A 22,068-nucleotide genomic window follows, 5' to 3' on the forward strand; every position below is an offset into this window, starting at 1 on the left:
AAATGACTTGAGTGAGCTAAAGAAACTAAAAAGGTGCACACTAGCAATAGTCTTGGTTTCCTGCCTGAGCAGGAGAAAATATGAACAGGGTGCGGTTGACATTTTAGTACGAGTCTGTTACTAAATCACATGCTTGCTTAACAGAAGGCAATTCACTTCCAAGAATCCTTTTTTAATTAGACTTTAATTCCAAAACAACCATTTTCATTACAAAAGTAACAAACCAAACAATTGTCGTGCAAAACCCAGAAAACATCATTTACACCATACAGCTGTAAATATTCTCACTCTAACTTTCATGTTTTTAAACAAATTTTGGATATTAACACGGACTCACATTCAACTGTTAGAGTTTTGAGGTTACAATCAGAAAAGACGTGGCAAATATTCCTTTTTTGGGTTTGTAAAGGAACAAAATTGAGAGACAGGTTTCTTAACAGACATTTTTCAACAATACATAATGGTTTTATCAATGACATTTAAGAGAACATTTTGCTTCAAACATACATCTAAATGGAAAAACAAAATATGCAGAAAAATCTGTCCCATAGATCAAATATATATTTACAATTAAATGTTAAAAAAAAAGAATTGTCTAAAACACTTTAAAGAAAACTGAATAGCACAATATAAAATACCCAAAATCTGTAAATGCAATATTTACAAAAAAACCTGTTTTTTTTTTTTTAGATCTATTGTGTTTTGGCTGTTAATTTGAAAACCTCAGCTGTCCATTTTGTTGATTCCACTGACAGCTTCTGTCCCATCTGAATTCATGCTGTTGAGGCAGGAAATGAAACTTGCTGCTTAGATCATCGTGTAAGAACAGAGTTAATGATTAAGGTGCAAAAATGTGTATTAGAGTCCATCCATATAATCCCAACAGATCCACAGGTACCGCTCCAGAGATGTTTGTTGAGGTAAAACACAAAGTCTTTTCCTCCACTTAGCTGTGTGTTTGTAGCCTTAGCACAAAGTCTTGCAGATCAAGGATGAACTTCATAACTTTTCCTTTACTTAAACTTCTGCTTAAAAAATGCTTTGTTGTACCCTTTCTGCAAGACAAAATACAAAGTGCAGCATTAATTATGCTTAATATATGTAAAATCCCTGAAAAAGACGTGATTTTTATGTTTACCTCTACTGATAGAAACCTATCTGACCTGAGTGTAACTAACAAGCAGCCATTTAACAAGAGGCTACACAAATCAAAGTTAAAACAGTCACAAATTGCTTGTTAAGGAGGAAATCTAGCACAATGTTGAACAGAAAAGTGCGCATAGCTAAATATCTTTTTTTTTCTCTCTGCTGTGACTTGTTTTGAAGCTACACACCTTTGGGCGCGGCCAGGTCTGAACTGCAGAAGGCAGTAAAATCACCTGCTTCAATTCAAGATCTGGACCTGCCCAACTGGGTGTGTTTGCTTAATGAAAGAACAGCAGCTTGAACGAGCACGTGATAGATGGTTTTTGAACACGTGCCATGCAACTGACGTGAAGAAAGCATAATCCATCATTCTCTCACACATGCACGCACACACCAAAGAAAGCGTATTGGTGAGAAAGTTTTGACTTCATGTCAGAGTGTATATTTTAACTTCTTGTTAAATGTGAGAAGCCTGAAGACTGGTTGAAAAACTTTAAAAGATCATTGAAAAATATATTTGTTGTTTTAATAAATGAAATCATGTGTTTTTATTTAAAAAGGACAAATCCTGCTTGTAACCCTTGTGCTATCCTAGGCATTTTAACATTGGGAGTTGGGTCATCTAGACCAGTGTTTTTCAACCAGTGTGCCGCGGCACACTAGTGTGCCGTGGGAGATGGTCAAGTGTGCCGTGGGAAATTGCCCTCATTAACTGCACTAACAACATTTCCCATCTCCAGGATTTCAGCTCTTTGTTCATCCAAACAGGCCCTGATAAAACACTGAGTAATTAGAAATATAAAAGATCTTAAAATGACTTTTTCTTTGTGTTTATTTAATTCTATTAAAGACATTTTTATAATTATGACGGTACCGCGATGTACCTGCAGCTATAGCAGTTTCGGAAAAGTCCCCGCCCCTTTAATTGTCTCCGCCAATCATTCTTGAAGGCTTAATCACATGTCATCAGTCTGACCAATCAGAAGTGCTTAAAGTCTTCACTTCCTTGTTCTTAATTCTGCTGATAAAGTTGCTCAGTTCTAACATAAATACCAGCTAAAGCTCGTCTTTAGCGGTGTAGCTTTCCACAGAATCCGGTATCAGACCGTGGAACAGGTGAACAAAACAATGAAGCTCAGAGACGCTGCCCTTTTTCTGCCGTTTTCACACTACATCTCACATGATGCATTGGCTTAAAGGGACAGCGCATACAGAGTCGACCTTGTGAAACGTCTTGAAACCACAACAAACAAACAGTTTCTAAATTTTCTAATTTAACTTTTATTTCATGTCTTAGAAACAACAGCCGCAACTTCTACTTCTACAATTATCATAAAAACCCACGTGAGATTGCGGCAGGGGGGGGGGGGGGGGGGGGGGGGGGCTGTCGATCAATACAGACCATGAATTTCTGCTTTTTTTTTTTTTGGGATGCTGGTGTGCCGCGGGATTTTTGTCAAGGTTAAAGTGTGCCGTGGCTCAATAAAGGTTGAAAAACACTGATCTAGACCCACTAGACAGTGCGCTGAACCTTTTTTCTTGAATAATTTGTGATCTTCACTGGTGTCCATGGATTACATGAAATCTTTCCACCTTTATCATGGTAGGAATAACACCTCAATGTAAGGGTGGGGTCATCTAAGATAGCACAAGGGTTATAAAAAATAAAGGTTTGACAGTAAAAATGGAGTATTTTTGAAATGTCTTTTTTTTTAAATAAACCTCCTGTAAACATCCTAAAAGGTAAACTTTGGATTTTAAGTAGCCTATCAGCATCCAGATGTCCATTTTAGAAGCAGACAAGAGCTAGAGTTAAGATCAGAGTTTATGTGAGCGATTGTGATGGAAGGTTTTTGCACAGCTATGATGAGAAACCCTGCACACTCTGCGTAACTGATCTATCAGCTGGTTGGTTCCGCTTTCTGTGATTTCTTAAGAATTTCTTTAGGAGGATAAAACTAATAGGTTGGTGTCATTAGTATTAGACTGTAGTTATGACATGAACACTCTCCTCTCCTACTACTTTTATGTTAAAGTCCCACTTAGATAATCTTTTAAACTATTCTAAAAGTATTGCCAGAGGTTTGTTATTTATGATTATGCTGTTTTTAGGCAAAATAAAACATTTTCTTGGACCGTTTCTGCAGAAGGGCAGTAGTTCATTAGAAATACACTTCTGAATTATGGGCGGAATTGTTAGCGAGGAGACTAACTTAAGAAATGCAATTTTGAGCTTACATTTATTTATATGTGTCCTCTATCATCAGAACAATTCCACAAGAACATGTTTAAAAACACCAAAAAAACTATTTTCATCTGAGTGGGCCTATTTTACAACTCTCTTGGGTTTTTCCTACATCCTATGAGTTACATTTCTATGCAAATTACATTTCATGAAAAAAGTTCTGAAAATCTGACACCAGGTATTGATTTTGAGTCCTCATTAGTCAGGTAAAAAAACACTTAAAGTTGATTATTGTTTGTTACTTTCATAGATACTTACATCTCTGTACAGTTTGTGGTGTTTCTTGTAATAGTACACGTTGACTATGACTGTATCAGCTGATTTGGCTGCCTTCGATTCATCCAGGCTATAAGAAATAAAAGTTTATTAGATTTAAGTCAAACAAATGAATAAAGATATGTTCAAAAACAGCTATGAAATTATTCATCAACATGTCATTTACCATAAGCTTTCAGTGTCCCTGATTGTCTTTAGTTTATCCAAGCCCCCACATTCGGCGATCTCTTTAGCAGCCAGAGAGCTGCCGATGACCAGGTTATTTAAAATACCACAAATGTTGACAATCATGGGGATTTGTAGTTGGGGTAAGGATTCTTCAGGCAACTTCTCCACCACGGCCTTTATGACTTGTTTAGCTAATGTACACAAACATTGACATGGTTAAAATGTTTTTAAAAACCTGTGAAAGTTCATACATAAATAAAAGTTTCCAAACAAATTATTTCTCAAATGTACCAGCAGATTCACAGTAACTTTGATTAAAAAATACATAATAAACAGCGACCAGAAAATAGATTCTTTGGTCCCTTAAAGAATGATAATGTATAAGAAAGTTACAAGAATTACCAATTTTTGGATTTGCTTTTGTTGCCAGAAAACTGTTGTTGATCCATACATGAACTAAAATTTTACACAACTTTGACCTTTAAGCATTTACTTGAAACACCTTGATAAAAGGTCTTCACTGACTTAAAATTCTTTCATTCATTCATTTTCTTAACCGTTTATTCCCTTTCGGGGTCACGGGGCTGCACGGGGCCTATCCCGGCCACGTGGGCGAAGGCAGGGGACAACCTGAACAGGTCGCCAGTCTGTCGCAGGGTAGAATATCCACAAACACACACCCATTCACTCTCACACCTAGGGACAATTTAGAGTGACCAATTAACCTATGAATCATGTTTTTGGACGGTGGGAAGAAGCCGTAGACCCTGGAGAGAACCCACGCATGCACGGGGAGAACATGCAAACTCCACACAGAAAGGTCCCCCATTGATGTAGTTTTTCAGGTCCCCCAGCCGGGACTTGAACTGGGGGCCTTCTTGCTGTGAGGCAAGAGCGCTAACCACTGCGCCACCGTGCAGCCGACTTAAAATTCTGAATTTCTTAAACCTGTGAGTATTTTTGATTTAATGTATACATGTGAGCCATTCACTTGGAGCATTGGGATAATATTTTGCTTGATTGACAAGTGATGGGAACACACAGAAGTGATACAAGTCTGTTGGCGTGAGAAATCTCACTTCACAATAACAAACAAAGCAATAAGATCAATATCCCTTATATGGGCTTAAAGGCCAAAGTATTTTTTAAGAGTGATAAGAAAAGGACAAGACTGACCCATGTCATCTTTACTGCTGGTGTGGCGAGCCAGATTCCTCAAAAAGCCTGTGAGTGAACGCAGCTCCATTGTTCTCTCAGTGTTCAGAAGTTTTATTATGGTTGGGATAATCTTTTTCTGCTCAGCAAAACTAGACAGCACCCCAGGCCACTGCAGGTTCAGACAAAAGAACTTTCAAATATGGAACAATGTTTTTTCTTTTGGTGTGATCCGGTTAAAAACGTTACTGACCCTTTTGTCTCCATAAGTGAGGTTCTGAAGAGCTCCGGCAGTCGCCTCACGAGTGGTAGAGTTAACGTCCGTCGACAGCAGAACTTTATGGTACACTCCCAAGATTTGAGGGTGCCAAAGCCAGTTGGTATCTGTTGGAAGTTTTGTAGCCTCTGTAGGTGTGAAATGACCCTGGTTCTTTCTCTGTAAAACCCAAAACAGGACATCATATTAAAACAGATGGTCCTAAATTACAGCAAAGCAGACACTAACCGCTACACACATTTTTGACTTTCTTGCTCTGAGGAGAAAAGCAGCCGATTGTTTGATCACCGTTACTGTCCCCAGTTTCCCCTTCCAGGCGGTCTTGTATAGACTTGGGAAGTTCAGAGTATAGCTCGTATGAGAGGTTTCTTAAGGTGCACACAGAGTTCTCCACCCCCTAAAAAAAAAAAAAAAAAAATATGAGAAAAAGCATATTTAATACAGAAAATGCTACATCCCTGGCTTTAATGGTTTGCTGAAGTAACAACCTTACGACATTTGTTTAATGTTAATTATTCAAATAATTTTTCATTCACCATATTTATAGATGTGAATGTAAAGAGCGCTGTTCAAAGAGGTTTGGGCAGTCCAAGGCTTTTGATGCAAATCAATTGATGAAAAAAACAGCAAAATTGTTTTATTGGGTTATTTGGGCTCATGTGCAAAAAGCAATTCAAATACATTTCTTTAATGCAACTAATGCCATGTAATAAGGGATCAATCTAAAGCTAACAGAAAAACAAGTGGTTTAAATCAATGCTTTATTGAAAATGATCATATGGAGGATGTAAAAAACTCACAACAGATGTGCCTGAATATTGATCAAATGTCAGATATGAAAAGTGTAAAGGTCAAAGTGGATTAAGAAGATAAATGTAAACATGGCAGGAGCTTTTTGGCTTGCAGCAGTTGCTGTATTTTCCCTGCTGCTAATGGGAACTTCTCATCTCATCTTGAATTCCTTGTTTTATCTGCATCATCATAAGGAGGAAAACAGGTGTGGAGGAAGGAAAACGGGTGTGCCAAAACAGTACAGTATCCAGATCACAATATCAATATCATATAAAAATCAAGGTTCAATATTTTGTTCTGCCTTTGCATAAAAAAGATAACTACATTTAGTCTGAGATTTTCTTGTTTGGAAAATCTTGGCAAAAAAAAAAAAAAAAAGAGTTACCAAAGTCAGCTTAAGTCTGAAACTGGTGTAACTTATTTGGACAGAAACTTTAATTTAAGCTATGACCATAACCAGACATTTCTGTTCCTTTAAACCATTATTTTACAACATATCTGTTATTATGTAACAACTTAGCCCCCTTTCTGGTTTGTTGGTTAGTAAAAGCATAGAAAATACTTTCTATGTTTAGTGTTTATATTTATTAAGGATTCTGTACATTATGTTTCCAATAGTCTCATAAATGTCAAAACAAAAGACAAGCAAAAGGTCAAAAGCTTTCAACTTTTACCTTGTTGTTTGACCTTTTCCTGTAAAGCATAGCTTTGATGTACGTCACCAAGGACTCCACTAACCCGCTTTGAGATCGCATCAACTGTCGGATCTCAGCGCTCGCGGAACTCAGATTTCTGCACAGAATAAAACAAGCAACAGGTCAGAGAACTAAACTGGTCCTTTATAAGCACCATCTGATCAACTTGGGGTATTTGGTGCTAAAAGTGAATACCAAAAGTAAAAAAAAAACAAATCAAAATGTTTTTTTAAATCAGACCATTTAGTTTAGAATCAGATTAAACTTCTAGTTAGATTTAGTTCTAGATTTAGATTAAAATTAGCAGACTTGTTTAACACAAGTCTGCTAATTTTAAATTGTGCAAAAACAAATAAGCATGCTTTATTTTTCCGTTTAAATCATTTTGTTTTTGTTTTCCTTCAAATTGTAAAATTCTCCTTTTTGTGAAATTTTTCAATGTTCGTCCTTCTCTCTGAACTTCTAGTTGCCATTGGTTGGTACCAAAGATTGTGTCAAATAAAGAAAATTCAGGTTCATTTCAGGGTAAGAATCAAACCTTCTGGAAATTCCCTGTCCACGAATGTTTTTTTAAGTTGCACGTTGTTGCATGCCTCTGGAGCCAAATTCCGTTTACAGGATAATCTCACATAGATTGTCTAGTCTTGTTGTAGGTACCTTGGTTAAATCATTAATTGTTTTGTAGATTGTTTGTCTCCATCTCCTTCCTGTTTCCAAATTCCAGTAAAAATGCTTAGCACCCAAAAACAAAAAACAACAAACAAAAACAAAAGAAAACTCCACCACTGCTAAATTTTTGTTTGAATGTAGAAAAGATAGAAACAAACACATTTATTGCAAATGGAAATAAGTTGTAAAAGGAAAGCACAATGTCAATGTTCACGTTAAATGTTTTTAATCATCATTTTTTTAATGATGGTTGGAAAGGTCTGGTTGGAAATATTCAAAAGATTTAAGGTTAAAGATCTGTTGATGGGTACCTGAAACAGCCTGTGGTGTTGCAGAAGATTTCTTCATCAGGTGGTGATATGTAAACCTCACCACTGTCATCAGAGTCATCACAACTGATTTGCCTTTCAGGTTTGTCAGTTATTGCAGCTTCCTCCATCATACTCATCGCCAAAGGTTTGAGGATTTTGTCGGTGAGCCCGGGAATCGTTTCCTTAGCTATTTCCTTCTTCAGCGGGTCTTTGGATGAAAGATTCCACAGGATACCTGGACCAAAACAACGAAAATAATCAAAACAATGCTCTTGTGTGTGATTTTTTCTATAAAAGAAGGTATCTTTGAAAATTTGGGAGAACTGATCCTTTGGAGTCTAGTTAATTTTGATGGGGGCACTGCTGAGTGTCAACAGGAAAGCTAGGATCTGTAAGTTACCATTGAACAGTTGATCTCGACAGGAACATTTAACTGAAAAGACCATCCAAATATACATTAAGGACTCGTTCCGATCATCTCTTGATCTATTTTAAAAGCGTTCCCAGTGGTCTTAATCATGATTATGTCGTTTTTAGCCAAAATGTAACAAACCTGTGTCGTTTTCTAGGGCATAGCTTCTTTAGAGCGGAAGTGGTTCATTAGAAAATTTGTTTCCGAGTTGTGGGTGGGACTGTAAGCCAGGGAGTAGGCTTGCTCATTTCACATCCTCCCTTTGGTGCAACTAAAATGGCGAGTAATATCAGAGCTACCAGCCATACAGTTTTGAACCAGATGCCAGCTAGGATGAGGAAAATGGAGACGTACATGGATCTTTTTGTCTGCAAGTGGATGCATCAGAATGGAGCAGGGAGATTGTGGCCTGCCGTTGTAGGTTCTAAATATCAAATGTCAAACAATATTTTTTGGCTGCTCTTCATTCTCAACAATTTGAATAAAGAAATACTCAAAAACGCAATTTTAAGCTTAATTTTCTTTATGCATGTCCTCCATCATGAGAAAAATGCCACCAGAACATATGAAAACATAATTTTCATTGGAGTGGGTCTTTAAAGAATTGCATTCTGCTGTTTAAATTGAAAAACTTTTAATCTTAAAAAACTACAACAGTAAATTATCTTTTAAAATCTCATGATGTTAGCAAATTAGAGGGATTAAGATGAACACTTTGGACAGCTGCTTCGAGTCTCTTACTATCCTTGTGACTCAGACATTTGTCTAATCTTACTGCGACAGATCCAGGTGTGACTCCAAAAAGGAAAAAGTGAGCGGGTGTTGCCAGCTCAGCCCAGCAGCCGATTCACTTTTTCAGTTCACAGGCCCAGACAACGAAAACGGCCTGCCTCACATTTTTGTATACGCCCTCTAATCTACTTCAACCTCTCTGTGCACTCCGACACGCCACATGTCCCACAAGACTACAGCGTTGGTCGCTGACAGATCAAGTTCAATGGACACTCAAAGAAGCCCAAGAATGAGATGAAGATCATGTTCCAAAAAGCCAACCTGTTGGTAATCATGTATCATTACTGTAAAGCAAAAAGGTATTTTTGTTTGTTCAGACGGAAGTAGAATTCTTCTTATTTTTCATTACATTTCTAATTCTAATTTATTTGGGGGGAGGATATGAAATTCTAGCCCATTGCACTTCCCAAACTAAAATGAAACTTTTAGCAAAAACTTAAATAAATTTAGTTAAATAAACACAAGTTAGACACAAGTGAACACCCATAGGAAAGTTAAAACCTGTGTGTTAAGTCTCAGCACTCTGATTTTGTGGAAAGTCAACAGTGTTTACTTTTTCCAGCTTGGGATGTTTTGTGCAACAAAACATTAAATAAGACTTATTCCATGCCCTTCTCATTAAATACATACTTGCCTGTTAGCCTAAAGTTCATGGAGACAGATTATTATAAAAAGTGTGCAAATATTTATTATTATGAATGCATACGTCTTTGAAACGCGATAAAAAGTGAAGGACACTGCATGAAAAGTCTCAATCTGTGTTTTCTGTGTCTCTCAGCTGGAGAAACATGACTGAGCTGCAAAGTAACCTTTTCTCGTTGCTTCATCTGCACCTCATCTGAGAAAGCTGAAAGCTAACCAGAATTGGTTCCAAGTCTCTCTGGAATGCGCGTGCCTGATCTGTGGTGAAAACTCTGCTTCAGAATCATTTTTCTATATCTACATTGACCACTTGAATAAACCGGTTTGGCTTTGAAAATTCAACAGTTTAAAAGTTGCCACAGTAAGAAATGTCACCTTCCCAGAGGAAGTGACACTGTAGCAAATAAACCAGATCACATAATTTTGAGTTAGCTTTTCCGTTTGTTTTGTGTGGTATGTTCAATGCAGTAGAGAAAACCACAACAGGATAGCGAGAATAGTCTGAATTACATGAGTCTCACCCTTTATGAGTAAGAGCTGGCAGCTGCCATGCGTCATGATTCTTGTTCAGATGTCAAATGGAGATTTAAATTCAAGATTTGCTTGTAGAGTCTTTAAAAGCAATGTCTTTGGAAAAACAAATCTCAGAAGCGACTATAACTCAGTTCAATGGGCTGTGCTCTTCTGCAAGTTGTGGGATCAAACCTTTATCTCCTTAGACTGATGCAATCTTTCACTATCAAATAGATAAGACTGAGTTTATGTTGTTGTTTTTTTTTTTAATACCTGTAATATTTTTGCGTAGCTCGTCGTCATCCTCTCCCAGTGCCTTGATCAGCTCGGTAATGCCAAACTTTTTAATCAGTTCTTCCTTGTTTTTCTGGTTCTCATAGATGAGGTTGCGTGCTGCACCAGTGGCATAACGTCGCACAGTCTCGTCTCTGCTGTTGAAGAGCTTCACCAAATCACCTATTGCCTTTAGCTTACGGACCTATAAGCGAACAAGAAAGCAAATAAAGACACTTTATTAGCTTTTTTTTTAACCATGTTGTACATCATAAGCAGGCATGTCTTTTAAGCATTAAAAAAGCGTGTATGATCGAGCATTTAATAGGAAAATGTTGCTTTTATTTTTAAAACATTTGTCCTTTACAGAAAATGATCAAATGTCTTGACGTGGCTCAACTCTAGAGAGGTCAGGATGACCTCAAGAAAAAGATGTGGACCAGATTCCTCCTTACCCTTCCCATGATTAGACTTAGGTAAACTAATTGGCCAAAAGTCATCTCTGTATTTACTACTAATATAAGACCAATGTTCTATGCATGATATTATCAGAAAAACAAAACACAAAGGGACTAATGCAATAAAAATTACTGCAGAAACTATTTTTGTCATATAGTTTCTGCCTCCAAAGAATTTGTTCTGATTGGTAAGGGGATTTTCGGACATGTAAACGGACTTGCATACATCATCTTGTTTTAGTTAATAAAGTTTTGTTATTTATGTTAAGACTTTTTAACATGTCAGATATCTGAGAAAAACCTATTGTCAGAGGGGTTTGTGATTAGGATAAGGTTAAAGCACGTATAGATTTTTTTTATTTATTGGATTCTGCACCAAAGTCCTCCTGTTTATATTTGATAGTAAAAGGAGAAACAGGATGAAGGCACACCGAAGTCATAACGGTAGAAACAGCCATTTTCGACTTGCCTTTCTTGCATTTTAATTCATGAAAATCTGCTGCAGCAGGAGGATTTTATTTAACACAAGGTGTGTTTTATTTTTAAAGGAACTTGCATGGTCTTCTTTCAAAAGTAAAATATGTTGAAATTGTTTTACAAAGGAAATTATAAACTGTAATTATTCAATTACTGTAAATATTTAAAAGCTACATTTTATAAATGGATGGTTTATTAGTCACAAAAATATAAATAAAGTGAAATAGGATTTTGTTGTTCTCGTCAGTAAGAAACAGTCCCAATTGGCTCTTTTGGGGTAAAATGTCACAGACTCATGGTCATAATTTATTTGTGCAAAGTACCTCATCTTTTGCCTCGCTATTGTTGTAACACTGATGTTGTATGGATGCAGCCCCAAGTTTCTGATCCCCTGTTTCCGATGATCTGATGTATGTCACTGCTGTTTCTATGTCCATTTCCACCGCCCTGCCAAGGGAAAACAACAGAGCATTATTGCTAATGCCTGGTTCAGGAACATAAATTTATACTCTGGATCACAGCAGCCACAGAAATAGTTCACAGTCAGCTGATTTGCCCCATCTGCCTTAGTTTGATTCGAATCCCACAGTGTTCGGCAAACCCATTAAATGTAATTGCTTGCTGAGGGATGTGTAAAATGCAAGGCCTCAGACTGAGGTGCCACACCCAAACCAGTCATACCGCTGTGACATCCTCTTAGGACACCCACAATCCTCCCTGTAAACCCTCCCACACATGACAATTGCAACACCATCACACCACACTAGTTCATCAATTTCAGCAAGACATTCTACACAAACAAAATGATCAGCCATAATTATGAGAATGCATTGCTTTTTCTGACAACTTAGAAGTTATAGCAAGATTTGCTTTACAGTTAAAGAAAAACAAACGTTTCAACCCAACCCATGAGCATTTTAGTAACATTTATATATATCCAGTACTTCAGGTGAACATATTTTACCACTATTAAAAAAATTGTAAAAATAAAAATAAAACACAATGCAATGCAACTGCAATGGTCTTTACTTACTGGTTAAGAGTTGCCATGCTGGCCCCAAGCTCCATCTGCCCACCATAGATGTCAGCACCTCTCCCAACACTTTGGATGCTTTTCATGGACATGGTACGGGACAGGGGGGCTGTGCGCATCAGATTTCCCTGGGAATTACCCTGAGCTATAAATCCTCCATCGGTTTTGTCTCTTACAAAGCTGCTGGCACTTGGAGACATCAGGTTCCCAGGCATCGAATTAACACTCATTCGGTTTCTGTTTGTAATCCTGCTGATGGTACGGTGTGAAGGGCCTCTAAAGGAAATTTGCTGTTGGTTGTACTCTGCCCCCCCACCTGACATTCCTCCATTTGGGTAATTGATGCCACTTAAAGATTGGTGCATTGGTCCCATCTGGGTCACAGCGCTCTGCCTCATCTGAGATCCGTAGCCATTGACTGCACTTTGAGTAAATTGGTGGTTCATGGGAGAGTCGCGTTCAGACATCATGCTTCGAGCATCATCATCGTCAAACCTCCAGTTGTTCACACCAGCCACCTGTCGCATCGAATGCACTGACATTGCATCTGGTTCTACTCGGTTGTGTTGTCTCGAGCTTCCCTGGTAAGCATCTTCTGTGTAAAACCCCCCACCCCCACCTGCAACTCCACCACCAACACTCATCCTTTGAAACTGAGCAATGGCTGGACCTGAAGACCGGGAGCTGAAATCTGCCCGCTGGGATATGCGAGGACCCTGAGGAGGGAAGGTAAGAAAAAACCTCTCAGATTGAACGCTCAATTCATTAGTAGGGATGGGTATCGTTAAGGTTTTAACGATACTACTACTCTTATCCATACTGCTTATCGATCCGGTACTCTTATCGGTACTCTTATCGATACTTTTTGAGGACGAAAAAAAATAAATTAATAACAAATTAAGAACATAAAGTGTTTTATTTCCTCACTATGCAACAACATTGTTTTTTTAACAAAACATTTTACTTTATACATGAGAATGTTCCAGACAGGATATTTATTTAATCTAATTGTTTTTATTATTTATGAGTGTGACGTTTCATTTGATCTTTTGTCCATTTTCCACAACCTTGAATAGACTTTTCTGTCTGTCAAACACCAGAGTTAAGTTAAGTTAAGTTAGATGATGGAAACAAATTCACTTTGATGCAGACTCCTTTCTATTTTGCCAACTCCATTTATTTTTCTTTAAATCCAGTAAACCCAATAAATGATATTAATTTTACGGATGACATTAGTGTGAAGCAATCATGTATGTGCGGATTAATTGGTTGCATCACAGAAAATGTTTGGCACAACCCAGTGACTCACACATTAATTCATGAATGACACACAATGTCTCTATTTAAAAACACTAAACGAAAAAATCTCGAGGGCGGACTTGAAAACTCAGCGCTGATGTGTGAAATACCACATGGGCTGTATCCTTGACCCAGGTAAATGATCGCATGACTCGTACCCTGCAACAACTTGGAAAGCTGCTTATCAAACAATCTAACATTTTCAAATGTATACTCACCATTGTCCTGGAGCCGTTGTACATATAGGAGGACTTTGAGGTGAAGCCGCCTGGGCTGTAGGTGCTGTATTTCATGGTGGAAGTGCCCCCATAGTCTGGGAAAAACAGAAAAGCCTCATTCAATTCATCATCTTTGGCCAAAAAGAAATACATAAAAAACAAAAAAAAGTAACTCATTTTATAACAAAGGCAGAACTTGAATAGTTTAATGAAACTATCTAAAATGTGATGCTTTTAATAATGGTACAGTGTGTTCCCAGTGTCTGGGGCAGCAGAATCTGACCAGCCACAAGCAGGGGTTGCTCATGTTACCGTTCTCTTTGAGAACCATTTTTACCTGAGACACAAAGACTTTATACAGACTCTCCCAGCACACAGAAAAATGTCTATGTTTTGCACTCATTCAAAATTAGCCTATTTCCAGTTTAGGGGACTCAGGATGTGGCAAAGAAGAGGGGTAAAAGAAGGATGCTAAAGTACAGGTTTGTTTACAGAGAATATTTGAAAATCCAAAAATGGTGCAGCAAAACCACGTTAATCATACTCTAACTGTAGGTGCAATTAAGTTTGTCATTTTTGATCAGATGCCAAGGAATTACAAAACATCATTTCCTTCAGTGTGCTAGAAACAGAGAACAGAAAGTATGTCTAAGGCAGGGATTGCTTTAGACGTACTTTCTTTACATCTGTTCAGATGGAAAGAGAGATTTAATACGCGTCATGAAAATCAACACAGCTGTAGGTTGTGTATTATCATGTCATTGTGAAACTTTGTGTAAGTTTATTAAATGTGATAAGGGAAGTAGAAGAATAAACAAAAAAACAGTTTTCAAAATGTCATTTTTTTTATTAATGATGCAAGGGGTTCTATTGAGTTTTTAATCAAATCTTAGGAAGTTTCTAAGTACATGTGGATATTTTAAAAGGAAATGCGGAGTCCTCCAAGTCCTGTTTTTGTCTCATTTTCCCATAAGGGTTTTTGTTTGTTGTGTATATAAAAGAATTTTCCACTGCCTTTAAAATGAAATGTGTATCACGTGACTGGAAGTAAACCAAAATACTTACGGAATGTTCCTTCCACCCAGTCCAAAAACATTTGTCATAGGTTAATTGGTGATCAGCTGATTGGCGGTCATTATGACAAAAGAAAGCGCCAAACCAGCGCCAACGTTTCTCTTCGCCGCCTGCAAATTTCTCTCATCAACATGAAAGTATTCGTTTACACGAAGTAGCAAAAGCCAAGCAGAAGAAACTGAGCAGCTGGATGAACTCCGTTAATGTTGATAGCTTCGCTCTTTCAGTAGTCGCACTATAATGATGCAAAGCTACTCATTCGGTCTACACACCACATGCGCCGTGACGGTCCAGCTTTGATTGGAAACGCTTGCCTAAACCAGATAAGACCGTGACCCTACCTTATGTTGCCCCTTCTGTGTGTGTGTTTGTCTGTCTCTGTATTGCCTTGGAATAGACTGGTGACCTGTCTAGGGTGTGCCCCACCTTCACCCAACGGTGGCTGGGATAGGCTCCAGCAACCCTAAAGCAGGTTTGGAAGATGGATGGAAATTTTAAATGAATACTTTAAGTTAGATCTACGTTTAGTTTAAATAGTTAGTTACAGGAAATTCGTTTTTTTTAACCAAAGGGGATACTAGATTGAAAACTTGACAAATACATTTACATTTGTTTAAAAATGATTTTTCAAAAATCTATGTAATATTGCAAATCTAAATTGAGTAGATTTAGTAATTTGGCAGCAATACCCAGACCTAGATTTTAACTACATGTGTATAATAAATGTTGAGTCCCCTAAGATCCTGTTGGGTCATGTAGGGATGTTGTCTTAACTGTTAATATGGCCTTTAGTGCCTTCGGTTGTGTTTGTTTTGCATATAACACCACATGCCATTGCCTGAAAACCACATTCATCTTATGATTTCTGACACTTGTTTGATATTTGGCAAACTCCAAAGGTTTAACTCCAAAGTCCGCACATTGGTTCAAAGCAAAGTTTGAGGAGTGACTCAGGTTCAAAACACTTAAACACACCTATTGGCAAAAGTCGGAGTACCCTCCCCCCCACCCAAAAAAAAAAACACTTTAAACTTGTTTTCCCCTCATAACATTGAATATATTAGTTTTTATTATTACTTTCACATTTTTACCTAATTCAAAAATAAATGTTCTGCTCAGACTTGTTGGAATACACAAAAACAATTTGTAGTCGCTTATTGTATGTCAAAATTCTTGCAGTTCTCTGGGCGTTTTGTTTTCCTCATGAAAAACCAGCCCTGCCTTCTTTATGAAGTCCCCAAAAAAGCCACAAACCACTCAAACCAGCAGCCATGTTTGCTGCAATGTGCTTTTTTTTTTGCACACAAAAGACAACTGATAACTTGTCACAGCAGTGCATCCATTTTATTCCTCTAGCCACACCCCAGGGTAAAACATGACAAGTATAATGGATGCAATGAAAAAAAGCAGATGTGTTTATGTACTCCTGTGTTTTTTAAAATCTGCTCTGACAGCACGCTTGCCTGTTCAGACAGGCAGCATCTGCACCTCTGGGAAATTTAAACTAGAAGAGTGAGTTTGAAGAAGAAAAAAAAAGTTCTTCTTGGTGCTGCAACATAACACAAAGTTAAGAGGTCAAATAAACAAAAGTGTTAATTCTGTTGCTTTTTCCTTCTGCAGGTTGGTTGACTTAAATGACAGAAAGGAATGTCTCCAAAAAGCAACCGCACAAGTTTCAGTCAGCGACAGATTTCCCACACTCAGCTCTTTGACTGCAGAACATCAGCAATGCGATCAAAGTTCCTCCCCCCCCACTGGGAGTTTCACCAAAACTATTCAGCATCAAACCCAGGGCACCAGGACGTCCCAGTCAGACAAGCATGATGCACATTTTACCAACAGACACTCAACAGCTGGTGCATTGTCATCTCCCAGGCTGCCCGCATCTCTTTAAGCTGAATAAGGTCTGAAACCCAATCCCTCTGAGGGAGGCTCTCACCTTCGCCCTGCTATCAGGGGAGTTCATAAAAGCAGCACTTGTTAAGACCTGTTACACATTAACAGTCTTTCATATACAGAGACACGACACTGCAGGCTTTCTCTTGCTTCAGGACATTTTCTGAAATATCCAGGTGAGCTGAGGAGAAGAATATCTACAGGAATTCAGCTGGGGCAAGAGTTCAAAAGAACCACACCCTTTCCCATGCCTAGCTGGAACACCCAACTCACCTGTGTTGTGCTTAAACAAAAGAACTTTTTGAGGATAAAGCGAAACAACCAGAGCCGCCGAAATGCGTTCAACCAAAAAGAACTGACTTGTTGCTGAATCAAGTGATTCCCACACTTTACTTGACTGACATGATCTGCCCACGGCACAGACCTGTAATGATCTACATGAGCTCAGTTTGAACTGTGGTCATTGATGACATCAACACCTGTTCCTGCTCTCTCTGCTGCCCTGACCTTTTTTGTAATTCCACCTTTTTCCAGCCCTGACCCCAGATCAGCTCGGAAACCCCACAACAGGGGACTCCGTGCGCGTTCTGATAAACATAAATTCACATTAGGGCATTTTAAAAAACTGTAGATATTATTTACCTGACATGGGGTGATAGGAAGCCTTTCCATTCTGCCGCGGAAGTGTGGACTTCTCCGCCATCCTCAGCTTAATCTGCTCCTGGACGCGGCGCGCTTTGGCCTCCTCGTCCGACTGCGCGCCCCCGTTCCCGGCGCGAACGTCAGACGGGAGGGCGTAGGTTGTGGACGAGCTGTGGGTCTGCAAGGCAGAGAAAAAGACGCTCTCTTGGAATGTAGTACTCATGGTGGCACGTTTAAAAGGACAACCAGAGCGGCTCTCTGTCGTGCCAAAATTGTCCGCGTTCTGCGTCGTGGCAATTCCGAGTGGAGGGCGGCAGCACAGAGCGCGCAGAGCTGAAGGACCACAGGAGGTGGAGCCTCCACGAACAAGGACAGAGGTACCTGACGCACAGGTGGGCCAGCCCCTTTACTGATAAGACTCTTAAAGTGAGTCAAACAAATGACTGAGCTGTTCTTGGAAACGAAACACAAATAAATAATGACAAAGAGAAAAGGAACACAATGAATGTAGTTTTAAGCCTAAATTTGAAATACTTTCACTGAGAACATAAGCCTAACTTCACTGACTAGGTCAAATATAAGGAGAAAGTCATAAACAATGTTATGCAACGTTCATCTTTTAAACATTGCACCTTATTACAATCCAAGACGTGATAGAGGCATGCCTCAAAGGTCAAGCAGGGTTGAAGTCAAACATCAGGGCCCTCGCTTTTTACTTTTTTTGTACAGTTTTTTACACACAGCTTACTCAAGACTATGAACCCACTCCTGACTGTTGATTTAAGAAAAATAAAAAAAGCTAGTCCATAAAATATCTTAAAATATTCAAGATTTTACAATTTATTACTTTATTTTTACCCTTCATTAAAGGTGAGTTCATTCTCGCTTTAACTGAAAACATGAATCTTTCAGAAAAGTTTTAAATATCAATTCATTTCTTTAGTGTAATACATCATGCCTGCATTTCAACATTGCTTTTAACAGACACACATTTAAGAACCGAGCATCTCCTCTTTGGACCGGATCTTTTCATTGACAATAACCCGAATGAGACGGGTTCAAATCCTCTTCCTACAAGATAAGACAAGTCCTCAAACATCTCAGTAGTGAGTCACCCCACAAAGTGTGATCAGATGTCTGATTACACCTCCACACCTTCCACCTTAGTAAGTGATCGTGGTGTCTCATAGCTCATCATTGCATATCTGCAATCTTTTTTTTTTTTTCATATTCACTTACTCTAAAAATGTGGTCACTTTCCCCGCAGAAGATGAGAAGATAACACTAAGTCACCCATCTACATAAGTCTAATGCTGTTGAAACACAAATGCATAGAAACTACACTACCAGAACAGCTAGAGTCCATTTTATGCGCCACATATAAAAAGTAATTTGCAATAATGATATGGCATGAGATCTTCATATGGTGACAGTTCACTGGTTTCTTCCTCTTACTGTTTTTTTTTTTTTACAATGATCCCCTTTTCCCCTGTTCTGTATGTGCAATCAAAGACATGACTTCCTTCGTCATTCAAAAGTGTTTCTTTCATTTTGTTGTACTGAGTGCTGAGGAAGATTGCTCAATCGGTGGAACAAACATACTACTATGGTAACAAAAAGTAAACAAACGTTCCTCTGAGTCAATCCAACTATAGCAAAATCAGCTTATTTCAATGTTTGCAGTATCATTTTGAGCATTTACATTAGCCTGTTCTGTTTCTCAGGGAAATACGGCACGGGAATTGTCTATTTATTATCTAAAATATAAAAATGTATCATGTATGAAGCACCAGACATGACCAGGTGTTGATTTAGGTCATTGAAAAGGTCATAGTGCTTACAATCTATTCCTGTTTTATCAATATGTGGTTGTGACCTGGGTTTAGCTAGTCAAAGATTTATGCCATACCTTAGGAGTTATTTAGTTCGTTTATGAGTTATGTTGGCTGCATGACGGCTAAAAGGTGTGGCATAACCACGCTCTGTAATTAAGTAAGAGCTGCACCTTAGTTTCTTCAACATTGTTTTTTTTAAGGCTTAGCAACAAGTTATTGTGCAATGCACAATGATAGTTTACCCAAACTTTGCAAAAAAAACTAAAATCAGAAGGAATAAAACCTGATCAGGGTTTAGTTTAACATGTTTCATAGGTTCCTGACCTCCGTCTTCCACTCTGTCGTTGTTTTAACAAAACAGAAATTAATGGCATAAAAAAAGCTCTGCAAAGTGTTTTTATAAAGAACATTGTTTTTTTTAAAAAGAGCAGAGGACTTTTTTTCTTTAAACACGATCAAATCCTGCTGTTTTAACAGCAACTTAAATAAGAAAAACTATTTTAAAAAACATGATAACATTTACGATTGACCTTACTCGAAAAGTATGATGCAAAAGTAGTTCCAAAAAATAGTTTGTTACAGAATAAAGGCAAGCAAGAACAATATTTGGTTCCACAAGTAAGTCAATTCAGAGAAAATGTATCCACATAAATAGAATTTCACTTTTGCTATCCAGCTTGCAATAAAAAGTTGAGCATATATATCTAACTTTACATTTAAACTTACCATAATCTCTGAAAATGAGTGCTGATGTTTTCTGCTGAAGTTCTCTTCGTGCTCTGCTCCAGACTGTCTGGAGTTGCAGAATATTAAACGATTAAATCAGTCACGCCCTGAAATTAAAAGTCTTACCTACACAAGACAAAGAGATGAGTCAAAAGTAGGAATTACACTATAGGGTGTGCTGATGGAGGGAGGGTGAGAAGCTGCAATGACTCTATGCTGCCTCCCAAAAACTAAATTCCGTCTCCTTGGAGAAAACTGTGCCTTTGTCATGGTCTTTTAGAGAAATGCCACTTTTTCTAGATGACATATGTTTCTTTCATAGGAATGATTTTAGGGCTATTACTGTTGTAACATTTCAAACTTGACCCAGTCAGTGGAATAGAATGTGGGATCAGCAGTTTCTGCAGACTCTGACTGAACCCACCTGTGTCTGAAAATGACTTCATCTGTCTGTGCATCAACCTGCTGCTGGCACTTGGTAGAATGAAAAGTGGTGTGAACCCGGAGACAGAAATAACCTTTGTTTGCACAAATCTGCTTTAAGTTTTCTTAAGCATTTATGTTGCTATTATTGATACAAAGTTATTGTCCCAGTCATGCATTTAATTTTAAAAATAAAAGTATAACTTAAACCTAAACAGTTACTTAACATATTTAAACAACATTTTTTTAACTTTAATCTAAGATCTGAACTCATGACAGTTTGAAAAAAACACTTGCTGTTTTTTCAAATCCAATTTCTTGCTGTTAACCGCAAAACAAACTGTAAAGTTTGTGTCTAAATTAAAAAAGAAAACTTGAATTAAAGTTGATACTCTATGGAATAAACTTTTACTTTACACATTTATGTGTCACACAAGAAAAAAGGAATTCACACGTTTTTTTTGTTTTTTTTTGCTGCAGTGTATTCTGTACCCTTAGAGGGGGGATTATGGTTTGTGTGTCGTGTCAGCAAGCAGGGATATTTCTGTAAATACAGTTCCATAGGAATGACCAGAATAGGCAGTGCAAGAGGCAAGACCTTCCCTGACTTTTGTACAACTGTGATAGTCAACATCATCTGCTGCTTGTTTTTTAAGTTCCACAGATGATTCTGTGGAACAAGTGGAAGCAATTATCATCAGAATTGTCTCTCCTTTTTAACATAGTTTATAACCAGAGAGATAGAAAAGGGTTTACGTCTTAGCTATGCCTGAATTGACACTATTGTGCTGCACTGTAATGCTTAATCTAAGTGTTGTATTAACTGTTTGGCAGAGATCAATAAGGTGCAAAAAGCAAGCAGAAACTGAGTCAAATAGAACACAGTCAGAGTTAAGTGCCACTAAAAAAAAGATTCAGCTTTGAGAGAAGTCATTTAGTAAAAAGGAATGTTTTTTAGGTTCACATGAAGCAGAAGAAAAACTTCTTCACATCATTTTTTGGAGTGTAGAAGCTGTAGATGTACTTTAAAGTTTTGAAATCCTCTGCATGGTAGAGTGGAGATTTGCACTGTTCACTCACGAGGGCTTGCCCGGGGCTGTTTTTGTAAAGTTGTGTGCTCTCCTGTGCGATTTTCTCAGAACAGGATAGATGTTTTGTTTTTTGGTACATTCAGGTCCCCTTTTTAAAAATAACAAATTGCAATTCCCTAAAAATGATTTTTTTAGGCCAAATGTTTAATTGAATGTGGTCAAAATAACTAACACTATTTTGTGAAACTATTTTATGTAACAGCTGGTCCTTATATTGTTATTAGGATTATTAACATTTTTAACATTAACATTAAGATGCTTACGTTGAAAAGAAAAAATGGATTCAACCAGTTATGAAAAAAGAGTTAAGTTTGAGAAAACCAAAAATGTTCAAGAGCAAAGATTACATTAATTTCTTAACTAAGAACAGAGGAGTTTGTGTTTATTACATAACTGTAAAACATTGTCTGATTGAGAAAGGCTTAATTTAGGGAGCAGTCAGGCATAAATCACTGCTAACAGCTCGACTAGAGAAACATGTTTTTGCTTCAAGAAAGAAATCTGAACTCTGTGGCGAGACCAACTGTCGT

General features: G+C 37.8%; 1 protein-coding gene across 2 annotated transcripts; it reads right to left on the bottom strand.

The window, feature by feature from the left end:
* Window positions 1–165: 165 nt before the first annotated feature.
* On the bottom strand, window positions 166–20,135 carry LOC101165389 (plakophilin-3). 2 transcript variants are annotated; one of them, XM_023955738.1, is made up of 14 exons: window positions 20,025–20,135; window positions 17,464–17,641; window positions 13,852–13,946; window positions 12,335–13,050; window positions 11,625–11,748; window positions 10,367–10,571; window positions 7,735–7,969; window positions 6,734–6,851; window positions 5,506–5,664; window positions 5,244–5,426; window positions 5,012–5,162; window positions 3,834–4,026; window positions 3,650–3,737; window positions 166–1,055 (listed from the first exon to the last, which is right to left on the bottom strand). In XM_023955738.1, the coding sequence occupies exons 1-14, from the start codon at window positions 20,025–20,027 to the stop codon at window positions 1,014–1,016; spliced, it is 2,490 nt and encodes an 829-aa protein (XP_023811506.1). In that variant the 5' UTR covers window positions 20,028–20,135; the 3' UTR covers window positions 166–1,013. The 2 variants fall into 2 exon arrangements, with proteins under 2 accessions (XP_023811506.1, XP_023811505.1); XM_023955737.1 differs by lacking the exon at window positions 20,025–20,135 and having other exon boundaries at window positions 17,464–17,794.
* Between the last annotated feature and the right edge of the window lie 1,933 nt (window positions 20,136–22,068).

This window comes from Oryzias latipes, chromosome 6 (assembly GCF_002234675.1).
Source record: "Oryzias latipes chromosome 6, ASM223467v1".
Lineage (NCBI taxonomy): Eukaryota > Metazoa > Chordata > Actinopteri > Beloniformes > Adrianichthyidae > Oryzias > Oryzias latipes.

Bases quoted from the DNA above. Each gene is read 5' to 3' on its own strand.
- LOC101165389 (XM_023955737.1), bottom strand. From the start codon at position 17,686: ATGAGTACTACATTCCAAGAGAGCGTCTTTTTCTCTGCCTTGCAGACC. The intron at 13,051-13,851 runs GTGAGTATACAT...TTCCCTCCTCAG, and splicing joins ACAACGGCTCCAGGACAATG to GGTCCTCGCATATCCCAGCG. The intron at 7,970-10,366 runs GTATTAAAAAAA...GTTTTGGTCCAG, and splicing joins GCTACGCAAAAATATTACAG to GTATCCTGTGGAATCTTTCA.